General features: G+C 41.9%; 1 protein-coding gene and 1 pseudogene across 3 annotated transcripts in view; one reads left to right on the top strand and one right to left on the bottom strand.

Moving 5' to 3' along the window:
• Positions 1-22,726, bottom strand: part of Spg11 (SPG11 vesicle trafficking associated, spatacsin) — a 90,094-nt gene that overhangs the window by 2,753 nt on the left and 64,615 nt on the right. For all 3 annotated transcript variants that reach the window (XR_010047993.1, XM_013158655.3, XM_063250123.1), the window contains 6 exons: positions 6,025-6,164; positions 4,999-5,197; positions 4,471-4,611; positions 3,050-3,183; positions 2,368-2,475; positions 114-282 (listed from right to left, as the gene is read on the bottom strand). Coding sequence is in view for 2 of the 3 variants with exons in the window: in XM_013158655.3 (XP_013014109.2) it covers positions 114-282; positions 2,368-2,475; positions 3,050-3,183; positions 4,471-4,611; positions 4,999-5,197; positions 6,025-6,164 (891 nt within the window). In the remaining variant the exon portion in view is untranslated. The remainder of the gene's footprint in view (positions 1-113; positions 283-2,367; positions 2,476-3,049; positions 3,184-4,470; positions 4,612-4,998; positions 5,198-6,024; positions 6,165-22,726) is intronic.
• On the top strand, positions 6,347-14,293 carry LOC106028844 (exocyst complex component 5-like; annotated as a pseudogene).

Below are 22,726 nucleotides of genomic sequence, written 5' to 3'. Positions count from 1 at the left end.
AGTGAAAATGCCTCCCAAACATCCTTGCAATTTCCTGTCTAGCTGAGGCCCTGCTTCAAACCAAGCTTTCCCGTTAGCAGTGTGCTCTGTGTGTGCTGCAGTGATTTGCTCACCCCAGGCCTGACACTCAATCAACTTCAGTTGAATACGGGCAGCTGCCTCATGGTTCTCCCCGATTTCTCGGCACATACTGAAGCACAGGGCAATCATGTTATGCTTCTCACTGTCCCCAGGACGGCAGCGTTTGATGTAGTCCAGTAGGGCTGTCTTCAGGGTCCCACTCTGCCCAGGAAGAAAATGGAATGCCAAGATCTCAACCAGGACTGCATGACAAGCAGGACTGGCTGTCTCAAAAGTTCCCTAAAAACTCCTGAGAAAGAGGAAAAGATGACTAAAACTGAAAATGAATGTAGGGTAAATGAATGGGTAAAAGGAAACAGGCATGTCGTCTTTATGAACAGTGAAACCCTTCAGAAGGGAGAAGCCCTTCTGAAGTACCATGAAGTACAATGCATCTGCTGATCTAACCATTATATTTCTAGAAATCTACCCTAGAGAAATAAACAGGAAAAAGTACTAAAATGAATGTAACAAATTGGGTGTGGTGGTGCTCCGGTGAGTGAGGCAGGACAGTCACAAGTTCCAGGCCAGCCTAGGCTGTTAACATAGTTCAAGGCCAGCCTGAACTACACAGGAGACCCTGTCTCAAAAGTTTGTACATATGTGTGTAATTAAGTAGGAACAGCCTAACTGTCCACAACAAAGGCTTACAGAATCCCTTGTGGCCATTGAAATTGATGTAGAAGACTATCTGTTGTTTGGGGAATAGTCATGATACATTTACTAGGAAAAGTAGCTATTTCCTATCTCCATGACATAAGTTTTGTTAAAATCTACAAAAATGTATGTATGCTTTTGAGTAAATTGCAAAGAAAGGGCCTATACCAAACTTAGCAGTGGTTGTCCTCAGATGCCACAGACGCTGAGGGCTGTTTTCTGTGTTCTGTTTTCCAAGTGTCTTATGTGGAAAATGCACTACTTTTTTTTTCAAGAGCAGAATATATTTAGTGAGAGAAAAAAAGCTGTCTGAGAGACAGACAGAAGGGGTCCCTAGTGGATTGCTTTGCATTACTTCTATAATCAGAAAAAGTTATTAAAATAATATTTAAGTACAGAAAACTGCCTCAAAAAATTGCAATTTAAAAAAAAATTGCAATTTTAAAATTCCTTGGGCAGATCCTGAAATGCATCCATGCCTTAGACCTCCTGTCCTGACAGCTGGATTGGTCTGATGTGAAACTAGCCCAGAATTAGAAATGTTTGGTTGGAGCTAGGTTCAGAGACGCCAAAAGTACATGTTATTGTATTATCATCATTAATATTTTTGAGACAGGGTCCCATTATGCAGTTCAGTCTCACCTTAAGCTTACTTTGTAGTGCAGCTCACCTTGTAGACCAGGCTGGTCTCAAGACTTACAATGATCCTTCTGCCTCAGCCTCCTGAGTGCTGGGATTACAGGCATGCACCACCATGCCCAGCTAAGTACATGTTACTTCACTGTTCCGAGGTGAAATGAGGAGAGGCAACAAATTAGCCAAATATGTAGCTTGGAAACACTGCATGAGTGATGTACCTGGTGTCACAGTATGCTGGTGATGGTTTCCCAAAGGCCCAGAGGACTAACAAGGCAGGGTTCTGCTTTCCCTTCCTAAGTTGACTTTAGCAGGGTGCTTTTTCATGGTTCCCTTAAAACTCCTCCACTCAGGCCCTCTGGCGCACTATCAGAGTCCAACAGTCTACTTTCAGCATGCATCTCAAGCAAGGATTTTGCTGCTGCTAGAAAAGGCATTTTCTGAACACATGCCATGGGGGTCTGTAGCCTATGGCCTGAGAGCTGGATACAGTCAGCTCACCTGGGCCACACTGAAGAGGAATCATCTTGGGAGGCATATAGAACAGGTAATGTATACCTAGTGCATGTGTAACAGAACTTCCTTTATTTTTAAATAAAGGACCACAACTTAGGGACACCTGCTGTAAAAGAAAGGGACAAACTTCTTCAGTATGTTTTTTATGTCTTGTTTTTGAGACAGGCTCTATGTAGTTTGGGCTAGCCTTGAATTCACGAGGTAGCCCAGGCTGGTCTCAAACTCGCGCAGGCTTCCTGCATTAGCCTCCCCAGTGCTGGGATTACAGGAGTACACCACCATGCCTGGCATCGTCTTCAGTATTTAATGTCAGCATAATCTGTACCTGGTCAGCACTCAGCTGAGTATCTGCTTCCCCCTCCCTGCACTCCTGCGGGCCCCATCCTGACTGAGATCATCACTCAGAAAAGCTGAGCCCAGTTCACGGCCCACACCCACCGGATCCAGCTTCTTCCTCATCAGCACTTCGAAGTAGTGTTTCTGATGCAGCAAATCAAATATGTACGTCATCTCGTTGTACCTTCCAATGCCAGTGAGGAGCCGGACCTGCAGGGAGGGTGTGTGTGTCAGTGTCTCTGGAGTTCTCTGAACCAGACTATTTTTCTGTCAGGGTGCCTGCATGCCCAGCTCCCTCCTACGCTCCCCATAGGGGTCTTTGGAGGAATCACTGTGGCTGTCATTAGGGACATCACCAGCCCACTGTTCCTTCTCTGTTGTGTATGCATGCCTACCAGGTAAAGTGGAGCCGTCTCCGGCAGGCTCTGGCTCTTCCCATTGCTCTCAGTGGTCCCTGTGGCAGAGAACTTGGGAAGGCAGTAAGGCTTGGACGGTCACCTCATTTACCTTGTTCTGGGGGAGAAGTGAGCCCTCTAGAAAAGCTCACTACCCTGGCATGAGGGTGCAACAGCTCTGACCTTGGAAGGGACCCCTTCTCTCAGACAGTTAAGTGTTTCCTTAACTCGGAGCACTGCAGCTTGGGCAGCCCAGCCGGCTCCCAAGCAGGTCATGGGACCCAGAGGGGCAGAATTTCCTAAAACCACATCAGCTCTGCGCAAGTGCTGATCTCTGCTCCTCTCAAAGTCTGCTCCAGACCAGAGGGTGGGTGGAGAAGGCCACTCACCGCCAGCCCGTACTCCTCGTTGGGAGCCAAGTGGTTGTCCGTTAGCATCCGGGCGGCCTGCAGGACTTGCATGATGCCCTCCATGTGGCACGTCATGGTGAAGCAGTGATGAGCCAGGATCAGGAGCTCTGTGGCTGGGGCGGGACATTGGTGAGACAAACCACTGTGACCTCTGCCTGGAGTGAAGAGGCCTATGCAGAGAGCTCTCTCACTGGTCCCTCGGGGGCCTGGCCACACTATCTCACTCTGTGGGACAAACTCTCTGGTGATGTCAAGAATCTTTTCTCAGTAATAAACCCAGGGATTAACCCTGTCCTCCAGAGAGTCATACAGTGGCCCTATCTCTAAAGGCTCAAACTGTGAAGAATGGATCCTCGCCTGCTAAAGATGGAGAAACTTTCTGAAGACTAACTGATGGTATTTCTGCTAACACAAATCTAAGCTCTTTCTTTGCACCTCAGTGGAAGGTTTCAAGTATTCTGGCCTTCTAGACTAGGGATCTGGCTGAATGTAAACTGAAAACTACTACAAGCCAGCTGCAGTGGTGCCTTCCTGTAATCCCAGCACTCAGGAGGTTGAGGCAGGGGGATCGATCGCCTTGAGTTTGAGACCAGCCTGGGCTACATAGTAAGTTCAAGGCCAAAGAAAAGAAGAAAAGAAAAGCCTTTTTTGGGTCTATCAAACATGAAAAGAGAAACAGGTTTCAGGAAATGCTACACTACTTAAGAGTGAAGGGTGACATTTTTTTTTACCTGAGTGAAACTTAGCCAGACACAGATACATATACTTGTGTGTGTGTGCACATGCACCCATACACATGCATAAACACAGACACATGTATGTATGCATATGTGTGTAGAAGCTTGTAAGATGAGAACCCCCATGAGTCAGGACTCTGTCTTAGGAAAATAATCATGGATGGGCACAGCGTTATTCATCAGAATGTTTAAAATAGCAAACAATGGAAACTAAAGGACTCAAAATGATATAGTTATTAGTAATACTTTTTATGATACTGAGAATTGAACTCAGGGCCTCTTCACGCCAGGCAAGTGCCCTATCACTGAACTACATCTCCAGCACCCTGCCCCCAATTCTTTCTTAAAAAATTTTGAGAAGAGTCTTACTAAGTTGCCGAACTGGCCTGAAACCTACAATTTTGCTGCAGCCTCAGCCAGTGCTGAGAAAAGGTGTGCACCACCACCCAGAGCTAAAGGTTTTGTGTGTTAAACTGAAGATACTTTTCTATATCTTCTAAATTTTCTTTCTAGCTTTCTACTAAAAACTCATGCTCCATGCTGCAGTGCTAGTTGCTCAGAGCAGGAACAAGACTTAAATGAAGTTTTGGAGAGATGACCCCAGGAGACCTTTTGGAGACCTGCTTAGGCTCAAAACATGTAAGCAAAAGGCTAAGAACTTACTGCAGGACAGCTCCCCGTGAGGAACACAAGAAATCTTATCCAGCAACTTCATCCCAACCAAGGTGTGGTCTTGACACAGAGCTGTCAGCTGAAGAAACGTCTGGCTTTCTTCTGCTGGGCTGAACAGCTGCTTATGTCCTCCTGCACAGAGAGATGTGGAGACAGGCTGGGTTTACCATGGGAGAGGTGAGAGAAGGACAGAAGCATGCAGCTGGAGGCCACTCTGCCTAAGCTGGGCATCGGTGGTCATACATAGGGGCAGTCCGGCTGCTGAGCTCTGAACCTTGGTGCACAGAACAGAGCAGTGCCTGGGTTGGAGAGGTCAGAGCTACTCTGAGCATGATCAGAAAATAATACAAAAAAAACCCCAACAAAATAAGTACACACGTTTCCAGATGAGATCTAGAAATGTGAGAGGACAACATACAAGATGCTCAGATACAACACACAGGATGCATCTGAGGGTAACATCCAAATCCTTGATGCTGGGGAACTGAGACTACTGTCTCAGAGGCTGGGCCACAGCACCTGTTCCCTCGGATGGGGTCAGCAGCTCCTGCATCACCTCGTCAGCCACAAGCTCAGCCACAGTGTCTGGAGGGAGGCTCTGTGTACTGATGAAGGCCTGGGCCCGTCTGCACCGGTCAGGCTGCTGGGAGGCCAGGATCGCGTGGAGCAGGGCCTTGCCATCCTGGGTAGCAACCTCTGTGTAGGAACAGCCCAACTCCTGGGGGGAGGGTAGAGCCAAAGTTATTCTTAGGAATCAAGAAAAATCAAAAGACAGCCTTGTAAGACATGTGATGTGGACAGACCCCATTGTTTGCTGAGTTTAAAAATCCTTCCCCTGAGCAAAAACCCCTAAAAAAGCAAGTACTATTTCCTAATCCTTTCTATCACTCACTACGGTCAGACTCAAGCAAAAGAAAGGCTTATTAGAAAACATCAGATGACCATCTCTTGTTGAACACTGACTGTTTCAAACATGAGCAGCATAAGAAAGCAAAATAAAATGCAACAAGATCTTCCTTAGTGTTCCCACAGCAACAGTAAAACTTCCAAATTTCCAAAGAAGTCTTGAAGTCTTCCTCGGTCTGGGTGCTCTGACACTGGACTTTATTCCCTGCAGGCTCTTTCACATCCTCTCTGCTGTTTCCCTCCTCAAAGCAGCACTGAGCCAGGAACATCCTGGTTCCTGTCTCTATAGTCACTGCACTCCATACAGATTATTCTACACAATCCGCAAGAACACGTAAGACATGAGGTCTTGAAAGGACCTCACGTTCAAATTATTTAAATGGAGAGCAAGGGTCCACTGAGGTAGAACGCTTTGCCGCAGGGGCGTTCTGAGTGGTTGAGCTTTGCCCAGGACAGACCGCCCTGGGGCCTGGCCCGGGTCCTCCCCACTATTCCTGCAGACAGACTCACAGGGAACAATACCCTGCCAAAGGCTCTGTACCCAGGTCACCTGGGAGGCTGACATTACCACTGAAGGGCTGTCATGGCACTGTCCAAAATCTACCTCCAGCTTCCCCTCCTAGGAAACCTCCCACGTACCTTGGCGAGCTCATACAGGCAGAGGATCTGCCGGCAGTAGTTCTTCCCATAAAGGCATCTGCTTGTCAGAGTTTCCAGATTTGTCACCACTTCATCACTTGGGGGCATCATCACAAATGACTGACTATCCAAACTTGAAGCTGGAAGCAAATACAAGTCTGAGGGGGCCCCGGCTGGCAGGGTAAGACCTCTCCCCCAGACCCCTATGCCTCTGCCTCTCTCATGCCACTCCTTGCATCATGCTTCGGTGGCACCCTCAGTCTGGGATCACCTCTGACAATGCCCTAATTAAACTTCTCTCATTAACTTCTAGGAAGACCCCATGCTACAGAAGTCTCAAAGCCACCTAGAGATCAGCACCAACTTTCCTGCCCGGCTCCTCCACACATCCTCCCTCCCAGCTTCCCGCCTGTCAAATGGATCGTCAGGCATCCGTCTGCATCTGTATCTCTATCCGTGTCTATTTCTTAGTCTCAGCCTTCAGCACCCTGCATGTGAGAGGCTGTTACTGACCTCTTGCTGCCAGCCTCCCTTCTCTCTCAAGTCCACATATTCATTTCCAAAATGCAAATACATTTTGAAAGTATAATAAAATTAAAATCTATCTTTGATTTAAAAATAAAAATCTTTGGGCTGGCAATTTGGCTGAGTAACAGAAGCCATGAGTAGGATCTCTACTTCTGCAAAACACCACCCCCTCAAACAGCCTGAACAGTAGAAGGCTTTTTAAAAAAATTTGATAAAGTGTTTCTACTAGGAACACAAGTAGGATGTTTATATAATGAGTGTGTGTACGCGCGTGTGTGCGTATGGTGCTGGGCTTGGAACCTACGGCATGCAGGGTCCAATTCGGGGTGAGATGAAACAAACTCACTCCACCCTGTCTCCATCTGAAGAAGGGAGAGAGGAGAGAGACCACGCAAGTACGAGCGCACAATCACTCGAGCAAGCACACGCTCTGGGAAAAGCCTTCCAGAACCAGTTCCCGGGGAAGGGAACGGAGCTCCGAATTCTCACTCTACCTTGGCCTCGCTCCTAAGAATCCCTGGCAGTTGGCTGGCGATTTAGCTCAGCGGCATAAGTGCCTGCCTTGCAAGCAGGCAGTCGTGAGTTGGATCTCCGGTACCGATAAAAAAGGAAACAAACAAACAAACAAACAAAAAATCCCTGGCAGTGGGCCAGAGGCTGCAGTGGCAGCTGGAACGACACTACTCAGAGACAGGAAGCTTCTAAGGACGGTGCTGGGGACTCAAGCGGGGAGTAAACTGCTACAGCTCTTGGTGCTACTCTCCCCTTACCTGGCCCTGGGTGTGGGCATGGTCAGGGAACATGTGACAGGGAGGTCAGCTAACCCTTTAGCACTGGGCTAGAGGACAGAAAAGGAGAGATCCAGAAACTACCTGGAAGAGGCACAGGAAAGCCACCTGACAGAATGTTTACTACCGTGGGGCTCACTCCAGGACTGCCCAGGATGGTCTGAGCCTAACTCGAACAGTGAAGCCTGAGAGCGCAGGAACCGTGCAGCGCTACGTGGCAGCTGGGCTCGGAGAGCGTGCAGGACCAGGAGCAGTGCGTGAGTCAGAACCAAGTGCACACAGGACCTCAGCCTGAGGACCACAGGCTACTGAAGAATGTCAACACTCTTTCAAGATTTAAGTGAGACCCAGAGTTTCAATGAGTATATTAGAATACAAACTATTCAAAATAGCCAGGAATGGAACTCCCAAAAATAAGTATACAGAAAGTTGGAAAATCTCAAGCTTACCAGAAAATAAAAAAAGATGCCAGCCAGCATGAAGATGACATACATGTCAGATACGGCAGACTTCACAGCAGCTATTAATGAATGTCTTGACACAAACTGAAACACAGAATTGTCAGCAAAGAAACAGAAGACAAAAAAGAACCACCTAGAAATTTCAGAGCTGAAAAGCTGACATGCAAAAACCACAGAAATAAAGACTCAAATTGCAGATGAAAATGACAAACAAAGGGCTCAGTGAGACTAAAGACAGACTAAAAAATTATCCAAACCACAGTGAAAAATGTGGGGAAAAGCTGAAAAAAACCTAAGTCATCTGTTCTAAATTCCTAACATTAAAGTTCCAGAAAGAAAGAAGAAAGATTATGGTGCTAAAATATTTTTCAAAAAATTAAGGCTGAACTGTGGGTGGTGCCTGCTTGCAATCCCAGCACTCAGGAGGCTGAGGCAGCAGGATCACAGTTAAAGGTCAGCCTGGGTTACAGAGTGAGTATTTCTCAAGTTTGGTAAGATATACAGAAATATATTTTTGGTTCCGGGGATCGAACTCATGACCTTGTGCTTGCCAGGCAGGTGTTTACACTACTGACCTAAATCCCTGGCCACCAACTTAAATATTTAAGAAGTTCAGTGACTCTCACAGAGTAAACCTACTGAAGTGTATACCAAAATTTTGAAAGCAACCGAAAGTATGTATTACGTATAAGTGAACATTGACTCAAATACAGATTTTAGATCAAGATACTGTGGAGGCCCAAAGAAAATGGAGTTTCCTTTTCTCTCTCTCTTTTCCCCACCCTCCCTCCCTCTTTTCACCCTGATCCTCTTTCTTGGAACTGTATTTTCAAGTCCTAAAAAAACCCCTCCAATTAATTTTTATACTCAGAAAAAACCTTTTAGACATGGTCATGTCTAAGGCCTAGCTAGCCTCAAACTTGTGATCTTCTTACCTCGGCCTCCCAGAGCTCCGGGGTTATAGGCATGAGCCCACCGTCCCTGGCTGAAAACATCCTTTAGAAATGAAGGTGATCTAGAGATATTCTTAGAGGAAGAAAAAGTGATGGAAAAAAAAAATCCAAAACTTAAATCTGCTGCTGGCAAGACAGTTCTAAAAGAATTACTGAATGAAGGTCCTTCAGACAAAAGCAAAAGAAATCAGAAGGAATTTTGGGAACATGAACAACAAAACAAGAGCAGAGAAAGTTTAAGCATCTGGTTAAAAATAAACTATTCTCAAATTTTTAAAAGTATGTGTATCTGGCTAGAAGCGAAAGTTACAGCATTGTTTGGTGGCGTTTTCCTAGTATGGAGACGTAATAGAAGAAAACTAGGAGAAAAGACAGCTAGGATGGAACCCAAGGACAGTGAGGAACGGGGGCGTGGGCTGAGACGGTGGTTTGAAAAGGCAGCAATCCAGACAAGGAACCTCAAAGATGAATCCTCTAGACTGAGTCCCAATACTCAGGTTGCTGAGCAGGGAAGCTGTTGGTCCACAATTCCAACAGCCTTCACCCAACCACGCCCCAAGCAGGCTGCAGCCTGAGCGGCTCCCAGGAGGCGGCGCCAGCCGGGTGAACCGGCTCAGACCTCTGCGGACCACTCAGGGAGCTGTGTCCGCACCGGCGCAGACAGGGCCGCTGCCTGGGGGCTTTGGTCATTTCCTGCCTGTTTGTCTGGCCTGGGCTTTCTTTTTTCTTGCTTTTGTATTAATGTTTTTTTTTTTTTTAAAGCCAGTCAAATTTAGCAGGGGGGGGGTGTCACCAACTTTAGTGACACTAATGTTAGTAAGTTCTGATAACCCACTGCCATCGGACCAGCCTTTTGTATTAATATTATTTGTAAAGTTTTTTTTCATTCCTTGCTTTTCAGTTTTTCTTCTCTTTTTACCTTTTTTTCTCCCTGTTCTTTTTTTTGTCCTCATTTCCCCAATTCCCTTATCTTCCCTCCTTTCTTCTCCACCATACACACAGCAGGTGCCAGTATACACACAAAAGAGTGACTGACAACATGAATGGTCCCACTCACAGCCATTAGCAGAACAGTGCTCAAAGAACCCAAACAAAACTAGCTCCCAATAGATTAACAGTCTCCAAGAACCACACAGCTTCTATCTCTAAATACACTGCTCTCCCTTAGTATCCCTCCCCCCCAAACTCCCCAGCACGACCCCTTGACTCCAAGCAACAAAAATAACCCCAGCCGAGTCTGACTGTAGAAGACCACTTGGACGATCTTCTTGAATACAGAACAGTTAACTCCACTTTAGCTAAACCTGGCCCCACCTCCATGTATTGGTAAGCGTAGAGCTGGCGAAGCTATTTCCTTCTCCCTTCAATGGCTCAAAGCAGGGTAAACAGGCTCACTGAGGTAGAGATGTGTAATCTCTGAAGTCAGCTGACAGCTTCCTGTTTCCTTGCCTCCTGTCTTCCTATAAATGATCGAGCACAGCGGGATGGCAAATCCACATAGCTCCAGGAATGTCAACTGGGTTCAGGCCTCAAAATGAAAGGCTAGGACTGCCCGGGGCACAAAAGTTTACATATCAGCAACAGAAGCGACAGCCTCCTGAACATTTAAACGCTACCTCAACTGAGTTATGCAGATTACGCTTGCTTTCTGCACATCCTTCTCTCTGCATGCCGCAGAGGTGCGTTCTGGCCTCCTAGCTCACCCTAGCTACAGACTCATGTAATTCCTGTCGTCCTCACCATCATTCATCTTCGAGCCACTCCCTTGTTCATGAGTGGGTGAGGCCCTGGGTCACGGCCTTTGTTCCATGAATCCTCATCTGGACTGGACTCAGGACCCCTAGGCTGCCCATTACCGTGAATGTCTTAATGTCTTACTGTCTTAATGTCTTTATTGCCAAGGGTTGCACTGGAAATGGTATTTTGGGATTAATTTGCTGGGATTTTAATAACATTTCAATGGGATTACAAATATAAACTTTCTGGACCATGAAGAGGACAGGAAAAGTGATCAACATTATTTGGATTACAGTATCTGACCTCCAATCTATTTCTCATCTACTGACATTTCTTTTATCCCCATCTCTTCTCCCTTACCCTCATGAATTCCCCCTTATTCTTTCCTTCTCTTATCTTTCCATGTCTGACTAACCACCAAAACCAGTATAGTATAATCTGTAAGAAAGCACTGATAAAAGGATGAAATCATCAAAATAAGACAATGTAATTAAATTGAAATTGATTAAAGTGATAGACAATACTGCTTGACAAATACAGCCAAGACCACAGCACTGGAAAACAGAACCTAACTAAGGTTATCACTAATAAAGTCCTCACTCCACCGAACAACTGGCACACACACACAAAGAGGAACATGAAAAAAACGGTGAAAAATGCCTCTGAATACTATTCCCAGCTCTCCCAAACAGATAAAAGTGACAAGGATGAAGAGAAATTCAAACACCAAATAGCTGAACTGTAGGAGATGGTCAAGGGGTAAGCCAAGTAACTGCAGACTCAAAAATGACATAACTACACTGACAATGGAATTACACTGACCAATGTCTTTAAAGAACTGTCAAGTTAAAAAATTCAAAAAGCTAATCAAAACTATTTAAAACATGGATGACAAATTAACTATCAAGTAGAGTCTATGAGGAAAAAGTGCCAAAGAGAAATTCTAGAGATACAGAATTCTACTGAACACATGAACAACAGAAGAGGCCAATGTGAGGACAGTGTTAGACCTCGAGGACGGGTGGGGAGCATAAGATCATGTACTCAGCAGCTACTAGAGGACGGTAAGAATTTTAACCTAGAACTTTCTGGAGTCAAAACAATAAATTGCAGCACACATGGAATAAACAATCTGTTACAGAAATCACAGCAGAAACTTTTCTAAGTATGGGTGAAAAACTCAACATACAAAGCACAGTGAAGCACATAGAACCCCAAGTAATGATGATGAGAGAAGAAACTACCCATGACACTGGCCAAAATTCCAGAAGTTTCAGTTCTACTGAAGCATATAAAGTGGTGACACACATAGCATGGGTGGTTGACAGACTCGAGGTGACGGGGGTAGCTGGTAGGTTTGCTTCTTGCCTCTCTCCTGCCCCATCTGAGCTCTGTAAGAACAAGAAAGCCCACAACAGCTGTCCAATCTGTGGGTGGCAGCAGTGAGATGCCGCATGGATAGGATATCCCACACCTCATGGAACCTCGCAGCAGGCTGGAGGGGTGAGGTTAGCTGAGCTCTTCCAGGAGCCTTTTGTGGCGGCTCAGTACACTGAATGTTTAGCATGCAGAACTCCAGGAGGAGATTCTAGAAGTGGACTTGAAATTTTTGATCCTAAAAGATTAGAATAATTTATAAATTATATTCAAGAACTTCAGCTGATGGATGAAAGGATTCAAAGGAAAGAGAAATTAGGGCAACATGGTCAGATGGAAGCAAAGGAATCTGCCAAGAAGGCATAAGAGCTTCACAAAAACAATCAGGTTGCCTCCCAACATTTCCAAGAACTAGATGAACACATCAGCTATGTAGCAATCAAAGTCTGTCGCCTTGGAGATCAGCTGGAAGGGGTAAACACACCTAGACAGCAGGTAGTACAGACTCAGAAACTGATGAAATACTAATGAATTTCTAGATGGAGAACTGAAATCTCATGTTTTTACAAATTCGGAAAACATCAAGGAAGCAGCAGATATCATTCAGAAGTTGTACGTAATTGCCCACAAGTTACCTTTTAATAGATTTTCAGAAGTAAAATCCATGGTTTTGCAAGTACCATGATTTAGAATGCTGATTTAGGAGTTTACTAGTGTTCAAGGAAAAGGTGAAATCTTTAGAATGAGGGAATTAGCAGCACTGTTGGTTCACCTGAAGGGCTATTCTTGCTGTGCTGATGTTTACATAAAGCGGTGCCAGGAGGGTGCTTACCTGACAATGATGAGGGCAGCAGCGCTCTGTCAAGGGCTGAATAAGCGAAGTAACTCAGAAACAGCACTGGCTAAATTTATTCAAAATGCACTTTGAAATCAAACAACAGAGTTTTGTGAAAGACCGGTTGGAAGAATGTAGGAAATCAAATGTAGAACAGTATCTCAAAAATCTCTGATATACAAGAACCACCAATCTTTCCAGCAAGGTGATGGAGTTTAATTTAGATACCAATAAACAGACCTTCTTGTCTTAGCTTATCAGATCTATTTTCATTTCCAATCTGGAGAACTATTTTGAAGTGGAGACTGATTATCTGAAAAGCAGAAGTGCTATGATCCTGTAATGCTATTACGATTCAAAAAAATCATCAGGAGAGATTCATAGGCACAGGAAGTATTCAATATTCACAAGGGAAAATCAGACAGCATACCACCTTACCACTGGACAAGTACTGATACTCACAGCGAAACTTTCCTATCCCAAGAAGCGGCTGGGCCAGGTATTTAGCTCTGTGGCATAAGTGCCTGCCTGGCGCGAGGTCATGAGTTTGATCCCTGAAGAATTGGTGATTAATTTTTTACGAGAAACCAAACAAGCCTTTGAAAAATGTTACAGACTCTCTGATCCTTCTGATTTACCAAGGAATGCCTTTAGAATTTGTATCATTCTTTTTTTTTTTTTTTTTTTTTTTTGGTACCAGGGATAGAACTCACAACCTTGCACTTGCCAGGCAGGCGCTTATGCTGCTGAGCTAAATCCCCAGCCCCAAATTTGTATCATTCTTATGGAATTTTTATGCATTGAACATATTATGCTTTGGAAACAGGTCTTGCTAGAATCTCTTTCTCAGATTCCAAGAAAGCAAGTCTCTTATTTTTTGGATGTTGTGTAACAGATGATACTATTTTCATCTGTTTGATAAGCAGTTTAATGATCATTTCATGGCACTAATAAGCTTTTCTCCTAAGTTCCCTGAATGTCTTCATAGGAAAAAGGAAGAGCTGAGCAAATGGAGATGAAACTGGATACTGGTATTGATAGGACATTAAACTGTATGACTGGGAAGATGAAGCAAGTATATGGGCTGCAGAACAAAGGAAAACAGAAGATGAAAACAATTGTTTTAATTCAATATAGTAATGCCTGCATAAAAGCCTGCACTTATGTAAGAAAAACCAAACGGAGATCAAATATTGCATGGATGGGGAGAATGTGGATACAGTTTTGACAGAACTTGGAGTACGTTTTCCTTGACTTATTTATGAGCATCTTCAACAATATTCCTATAGTTGTATTTATGGCATGCTATCAGTTTATGATAGCTGAACGTAGGAAGTGCATTGATCACGTCGAGATTCCAATGATACATAGCTTTTTGAAACCCTACATGTACTTTGCAACCTTCTTGAAGTTGAAGTCTGCTCATGAGAACAACGTGCTAATCTGGACAAGAACACTCTTTACTCCTGCGTACAAGTTTGTGCAGACTATAGATCTAGCGGCTTGCTTCACACTTCAGGTGAGGTTAAAGGAAGCGTGTTACACTTAAGGAGATATCGGATGATAGAAAGCACAGGAGACTCCTTGTGACAACAGCCAACGTAGTATGGAAAAATGACTGTGAGGGAGGAAGCGGAGCCTTACTTACCTACCCCCTGCAGGTGTTATTTACGGTTTGGACACCACTAGCTAGATTTCTTTTTTTCCTACTAAGTTAAATTTTAATTCCATTCTTGAATTTGTAAATTTCAAGTTCTATAAAACTACATGTCACTGTTTTTTATACTGGAAAATGTTGGTGTCAGAAGACAAATGAATTTTACCACTGTTCTGATTCTAGTTCTTCAACATGAGCCATTTGGAAATTTTACCGGCACATTTTGCATTAATAGTAGGCAAAATGTAACAAAGCCATATTTACTGTTCATCATTTTAATGATCTTTTCAGTACAGGTAATTGTTAATCAAATTACTGTAGATTTGACTAAAGAATCTGTTGACCCAAAGGCTATCAAATATAATTTCTGTAGTTTTGCTGATTAGAATTTTTTCTCAGATACAATTCCAAGAAAATGTTACAAAATAAATAATGAAATGCTTTATGCAGACACTGAGTGAATGGCAACACATCAGGCTTTCTGGATAAAACAAAGTTTACTATTTTTTATTTGCTAAGTAGGTTTTAGACATTAATCAAACTACCTTATTTTACTTTCCACTTAACGTAGAGGGCTTTAACTAATGGACCGTATTTATTCAGTACTTTAATATTAGAAAGGAATAAAGAAGTGAGGGATAGTCCAAATGGTGCATCTGAGAAATAAATGTTCAGGAACAATGCAATTCTTTAAGATTTTTATCTTATTCCTAAACTTGAATAAGATGTGGTAGCTAAACATGCAGCACTCCATCTGAAGAGGAGCAGGGAACTGGTAAGCAACAATACACATTTTGAGTCTGCATATAAGCTTTGCAGAGACTGGTTACTTTTTTTTTTTTGGCTTTTTGAGACAGGATCTCACTATGCAGTTCAGGCTGGCCTTGAGCTCACTTTGTAGCCCAGGCTGGCCTCGAACTCGTAATAATGATCCTCCTGCCTCAGCCTCCCGAGTGCTGGGATTACAGGCGTGAGTACCACACCGGCTGAGACTGGTTACTTTTCAGAGCTAAAGATCCTTTCATTATCCTTTTTCAAAACATATTTGAAGTTATTCCTACTTGGATATAGTTAACCGAATTGACTCTGGCTTAAGCACTTACCAGTACAATTATTAAAGAATGAACCAAAATTTGTGTATCTTAAATTAATTTTTATAAGATAATATAACAGGAAATATAAAATGACAATTTTATCAAGTCTATTCAATAGGAGAATCGATGGGTTGAAACAATACCTGCCCAAGTGACACTCAGGATATTATCCAAACAAATGCATTGCTGAGTGATGCTCAGGGTAAGCTGTACGTGGTTAACGTGGTGACGTAATAAATTACTTACAGATTTTAAACATAAAAAATAAATTTAGGAAGACCATTACTTTATAAACCTTATAAATTTGCTCTGCAAGAATGCTTTCTAAATTAAATGTAATGCTTTCAGCTTTCATTGTGTTCTTCATAATCTTCTAGGAACCAGGTAAACTTTTAATGTTCAGTTCATTCTTGACATTTTTCTTTCTAAATAAAGGCTTTGTGGAGTAATCTGAGAAAACAACTTTTCTTCTCAGAACCTGATTCTACATTGTTATCAATTTTTCAGGTCCAGAGCTAACTACTGTTTAAATGACCACTGACTGAATCTTCTCCATTTTCTGTTTATCGGTGTTATCAAGGTATGCGAGGGAAATAAAATATGCCAACTTCTGTTAAAGCATTTTATCACACTGGCAGCTTTAGAAGGTTTTCCAGATTTCTGTTCTTAGCTAAGGGAGAGTCAGAACAAGTTGTGGATGCAAGAAAAAGTCATGTGCTTGTACTGCTGCCATTTAGAAAGCTCTGATGTGAACTCAAATTATACCTGTTACTTAAAGTCAATGATTTTTAATGCAGTAATTTTGGGGGAGGGATTCATTTGTTTAAAGGCAGTAGTTTTACTGCCATTTGAATTCTTTGTACAGTGTCAATTTGCAAACAAGTAAATCAAAAGAACAAATTCAAATAAAACATGAGGTAACACTTATCTTCCCCCCCCCAAAAAAAATCCAGAAGTCCAACATCAGGACAGACAGAATCTTTTTTTTTTTTTTGTCTTTTTCGTTTTTTTATTGGTACCAGGAATCGAACTCACGACTGTCTGCTTGCAAGGCAGGCGCTTATGCCGCTGAGCTAAATCCCCAGCCCCAACAGACATTATCTTAAAAGCTGTCAGAGAAAAGAAAACAAATCATTTATAAAGGTTAACAGCAGACTTTTCAATACAAACTTTAAAGACCAAGAGAATTTGGAGTGAATTATTTCAAGCCAGTCTTTCAAAAATTGATGGAGAAATAAATATATTCCATGAAAAAGGCACCTTAAGAAACTCATGATCAATAATCTAGCACACAAAAAATTTTCAAGGATATTCTAGACAGTCAGTAGAGTCAACAATACTACAAAGTTGATGCAATGAATGCATCAACCAGAGTGAGCAGTTAAGAAGGGAAAAATAAAGGAACCAGCAACAGAAAAATAATGCAATGACAAGAAGTTAGTTTCTTTCAGTAATAACTCTCAATGTAAATGGCTTCAACTCCTCAATTAAAAGAGACAGATCAGGCTGGGCATGTTGGTGCACGGCTGTAATATAGCACTTGGGAGGCTGAGGCAGGAGGATGGCCAGCGTGGGCTACATAGTATGTTCAAAGCCAAGTTGAAATACATAGTAAGATACCTTATCTCCAATAAAAAAGGAGGTGGGGATATAGCTCAGTGGCATAAGTACTTGCTGCCTAGCAAGTGCAAAGTCCTGAGTTTGACTGCCACTAACCAAAAACAAAACAAAACAACAACAAACCAGGCAGATTAGATCAAAAGACAAAAGCATATCAGAGACTCATCTAATTAAAAAAGAAATTCACAGACTCAAAAATCAAAGGACAGAAAATAATATTCCATGCATCAGGATCCCAAAAGAAGAAGGGCTAGCAATTTTATTATTTTACTTTAAAGGTAATAAAGCCCAATAAGACAAAACAGAATAAAGCCAATGAAAACAAAGCAGTAAAATTGGCACAGAACTTCGAAGCAGGATAATGGGGAATCAACAATGGCTACCACAGTATATCCTGTCATCTTCATAACAGTTGTCCATTCCATTAGCGAAATCAAGCTAAACAAAACTGAATAAAACCAATCAAAACAGAACACTGAATAAAGCAAAACAATAAACTGGAACAAAGCAAAATAGTGAGAACAATTCTCCTTTCAAAAACAAGATAGTAGGAAATCCCTCACACTTGTTATCCTCCCAATAGATGCTCAGACTACTGGCCCTAAGCCTGCAAAGTCAACCAAACAATGCAAGCACTTGCTTCTTCTTTTTTTCTTTTTTTGTCTTTTTCATTTTTATCGGTACCAGGGATTGAACTCACGACCGCCTTGCTTGTAAGGCAGATGCTTATGCCGCTGAGCTAAATCCCCAGCCCCCAGCATTTGCTTTTTGTACCTCAGTTGCTATCAGCTCAGCCTGTCCTCCTAACCAGCCAGTTGCTTGCTGGGTGGGAGTGAGGAGGGAGGGGTTTTGGGGCTTCTAGAGCTCTTCCTGGGACCCACATGGCTTGCTTGCATGGCTTACTGGAAGATTTGATTGGCTTCTTCTTGATGGGCTCCTCCCAGACCCAGGAAATCTGCGATTCATGGTGGGGTGGGTAGGGGCACACTTTCTGGTTTTACTCTTCCTGAGACCCACATAGCTTGTGTGGTTTACTGGAAGATCTAATTGGCTTCTTCTTCTTGATAGGCTCCTCCCAAACCCAGCATGTCTCCCATGATTCATGGGAGGTGCTTTCTGGCTAGAAAGCAATTTTATTTTTTATTTTTTGTCTTTTTCGTTTTTATCGGTACCAGGGATTGAACTCACGACTGCCTGCTTGCAAGGCAGGCGCTTATGCCACTGAACTAAATCCCCAGCCCCGCAATTTTATTTTTAAGACAAAAGTGAACTTCAAAATAAAACTGATCATAAAAGGTAAAGAAGGTTACATGTATAAGTTATTGGAACAATTCAGCAGGAAGAAATAACAATTGTAAACATACACATACCAAATACTAATGTATGCAACTTATGAAACAAGCACTTGAAACATCGACAAAATCATAATGAGGAATTTCAATATACCATTTTCATAAATCCGTCAACTAGACAAAAAAATAAATATCAGAACTGAACTATACCCTTTAACTAAAGAACTTAACAGATATTTATGGAGTGTTTGAACCTACTAAAACAGAATATACATTCTTCTCAGCAACACACAGAACTTTTTTCAAAATATACCACATAACAGCCCACAAAGCTTGCCTGAATAATATAAAAAAACTGGAATTATCTCATGTATACTATGAGATCGTAGTACAATGAAAATAGAAATCAATGGCAAGAGAAACCACAGAAAGTTTACAGATACTCGAACATTAAACAACACATTTCTGAATATGCAGGAAGTTGAAGAAATCGAGGGAGAAATTAAATAATCCCTATATCAAATGATAATGCCAGTGTAGTATACCAGAACCTATGGGACACAATAAAAACAGTCTCTTTCCTTTGAGACAGGGTCTCACTACGTAGCTCACGCTGGCCTTGAACACAATGATACTCTTGCCTCAGCTTCTCAAGTGCTGGGACTTGGCAACAGCAGTTTTAAGAGGCATGTTTATTGCTATGAATGCTCTTGTCAAAAAAACACAGTGTGGCTAAGCATAGCAGCGCATGCCTGTAATCCCAGCACTTGGGAGGCTGAGGCAGGAGGATCACTGCACGTTTGAGGCCAGCCTGGGTTACAAAGTGAGTTCAAGGCCAGCCTGAATTATATAGTAAGACCCTGACTCAAAAGAAAGAAAGAAGAAAGGCAGTGTAAGTCCAAATAACCTAATGATGCACCTCAAATTCCTAGAAAATAAGATCAATCCAAACCTAGTACATGAAGGAAATCATAAAGATCAAGCCAGAAATTAATGAGACTTTAAAAATACAAAAATGAATCTAAGAGCTAATTCTTTGGAAAAATAAACAAAAAAGATAAACCCGGAGACAAATTTATCAAAAGAAGAAATACCCATATCAATGCAATTACAAATGCAAATGCAAGAGACACTGCTGAAATCCAGAAGATCGTTTGTTACTATGAAAACTCCAACAAATGAGACAATCTACAAGAAATGGACAGATTCATAGACATATGAATTACTAAAACTGAACCAAGAAAAAACTGAAACCTGAACAATCCAATAACAGAAAATGCAATTGAGGCAGTAATTAAAAAGTCTAGGATCTGATGGATTCACCACGGAATTCTACAAGAAATTCAGAGAAAACATAATACCAATACTCCTTAAATGCTATAATGAAATTGAAATGGAAGATATACCTCAAAACTCATTCCTGGACACTAGTATTATTGTGATTCCAAAACCAGACAAGGATGCAACTAAAAAAGAAAAGTACAGGCCAACTCTTTAATGAACATAGAGGCAAAAATCCTCAACAAGATTCTGGCAAATAGAATGGCAACAAATTATCAAAAAGATCACACATTATGACTAAGTAGGTGTCACTGCAGGGATGCAAGAATGGTTCAACACAGGCAAATCAATAAATGTAACTTGTCACATAAACACAAGTAAGTAGAAAAGTCACAGGATCATCTCAAAAGACACAGATCTAGTCTCTGACAAAATCCAACAGCCACTCAGGATAAAAACGCTAAAGAAAAAAGTAAAGGACTTTATATTAATCTAATTAAAGTAATTTATGACAAACCTACTGCCAACATCATTTAAATGGAGAAAAGCTGATAGCTTTCTCTTTAAAATCAAGAACAGGACAAGGATGTCCTTTATTACTACTCCTGTTCAATGATTCCTTGAAGCATTAGTTACAGATATCAGGCAAGCAATAAGTAGAGCTGGTGTGGTGGTGCATGCTTGTAATCCCAGCACCAGGAGACTAAGCAGGATGATCACCATAAGTTTGAGTCCAGCCTGGGATACGTAAGCAAGTTCCAAGTCACTTTGGATTATATAGTGAGACCTGTGTCAGAAACAAACAAACAAACACCCCTCTCCTCACAAAAGCAACATCAGGGACAAAAAAATAAAAGGGTTATGTACAGAAAAGGAAAAAGTCAAATTATCATTATTGGTAGATGACATCTTCCTGTACACAGAAGATCCAAAAATTCAACCAAAAGACTGCTAGACAAACAGCATGGCAGGACGTAAAATCAACACCTAAAACCAATAGGGTTCCTATACACCAATAATGAATTCACTGAAAAAAAATTAGGAAAACAATACCATTCACAATAGCATCAAGAAAAATTAAATTCTTAGGAATAAACCTAAGCAAGGAAGCAAAAGACTTCTACAATGAAAACTATACTACTACGAAAAAGGAGATAAAAGAGGACACCAGAAAATGGACAGCTTCCCTCTTGTCAGGATTTGTGTCTAGATGTCCTTCCAAAGTCTCATGTGGTTTCAGGGCTTTTTCAGAGGTGGCTGAATCTAATACGTGTGACGCTGGGATTCAGAGTGCAGAATGAGTAAACCACCGACTGGCTTGGCGTAGTTGTGGCTAGGATTAAAGGTGTGAGTCTACACCCGCCTGAGGGCAGGCGGTGGGCATAGACTGCAAGGGACGCCAAGTCTTGTCTCCCATGCTTGTTGCTTTTGCCGTCTTCTGCTGCCATAAACTACTGCCCTCGCCATGTGGTACCTTGCCCTGAATCCATGTGACATGGACTGTAACCTCTACAGACTGTGACCTAAATAAACCTTTCCTCCTTTAACTTTGGATGTTGGATATTTTGTCTCAACAATGAGACATAGGAAAGGACTTTCTGAACAGAACCCCTACTACATAAGTAATAGCATCAAGAATCAACAACTGGGATTATATCAAACCAAAAAACTTGTGTATATTTTGCTAGGTTTTCCTCAGATAGAGGGCTAATATCTAGAATATATAAAGAACTCAAAAAATAATCAGATGCCCTCAATAAAAGAGCCAATCAAAAAATGGGCAGCTGATATGAAGACACTTCTCAGAAGTATAAATGGTCAATAAACATATGAAAAAAATGTTCAATGCCTCCAGCCATCAGAGAAATGTAAAGTAAAACAACACCTGAGGTCCCATCTTAATCCAGAAAGAGTGGCAATCATCAAAAAATCAAATAAAAAATGCTGGCAAGGCCTCTTGGGAAAAGAGCATCCTTTGACAGTTTTGATGGGAATGTAAACAACCAGCATGCAAATCAGCATGAAAAAACAAAACAAAGTAGAAATTCCATTCAACCCAGTTATTCCCCCTTCTAAGGATCTTCTCAAAAGTTACAGACATCGGGGCTGGAGATTTAGCTCAGTGGCATAAGCGCCTGCCTTGCAAGCAGGAAGTGAGTTCGATCCCTGGTACCGATAAAAACGAAAAAGACAAAGACATCATACTACAGTGACCCATACATACCGGTGTTTATAAAAGCACCACTCATTACAGCTAAATCTTGGGATCAGCCTGTATATGTACCAAGAGATGAACAGTACAGAATGCGTGGTATGATATAAAATAGAGTACTACTCTGCCACAAAGAAGGATACACCTGAGGTATTTGTAGGAAGATGGATACACCTTGAGACCAGAATGTTAAATGAAATAAATTCATCACAGAGCTTAATATCACATGGTTTGTCTTATATAAAAAATCCAAAATACAAACAATTTTAAAAATTAAAATAAAAGATCGACAATAGGAAACAGGGAGACAGATCTTTTGTAAATGGGAAAGGGATCTAGATATGGTCCGAGGAGAGAGGAAGACGAGGGAAAGGGGGAAAGTAATTAAGACATGTTAAGTACATGTATCTACTCCCTATGATAATGGCAACATTACCAACTGCAAAAGCATGTACTAATAACCCCCCCAATAACACACCATTCATTTAAAAATGTAATCCCTTAAGCAACTAACCAACTATATAAAGATAATATCAATGAAGTCACAATAAATTAAAATGGGAGAATAAAAAACGTTCAAATAACCCAAAAAGTCAGAAGAAAGTTTTTTTTTCAAAACCACACCCTAAACCAAGTGTGAGATTACACACCTGTAATCCAGCACTCTGGGAAGCTGAGGCGGAGGATCACAAGTTCTAGCCCAACCTCAGCAACTTAGCAAGACCCTCCCTCAAAAAATAAAAAAGGACTGGGGATATTGTTTAGTGCAAAGGCCGTGGGTTCAATTCCTAATTCCACTTAGAAAAATTACAGATCACTATTCCTCCTAAATACAAAAATCTTCAGCAAAATAGACAACCAACTCCA

Source organism: Cavia porcellus, unplaced genomic scaffold, assembly GCF_034190915.1.
Source record: "Cavia porcellus strain 051 isolate PalLab524CR breed Dunkin Hartley unplaced genomic scaffold, mCavPor4.1 scaffold_6, whole genome shotgun sequence".
Classification (NCBI taxonomy): Eukaryota; Metazoa; Chordata; class Mammalia; order Rodentia; family Caviidae; genus Cavia; species Cavia porcellus.
Note: the sequence above shows the minus strand (reverse complement) of the source record. Positions and strands in the feature narration are given on the sequence as shown.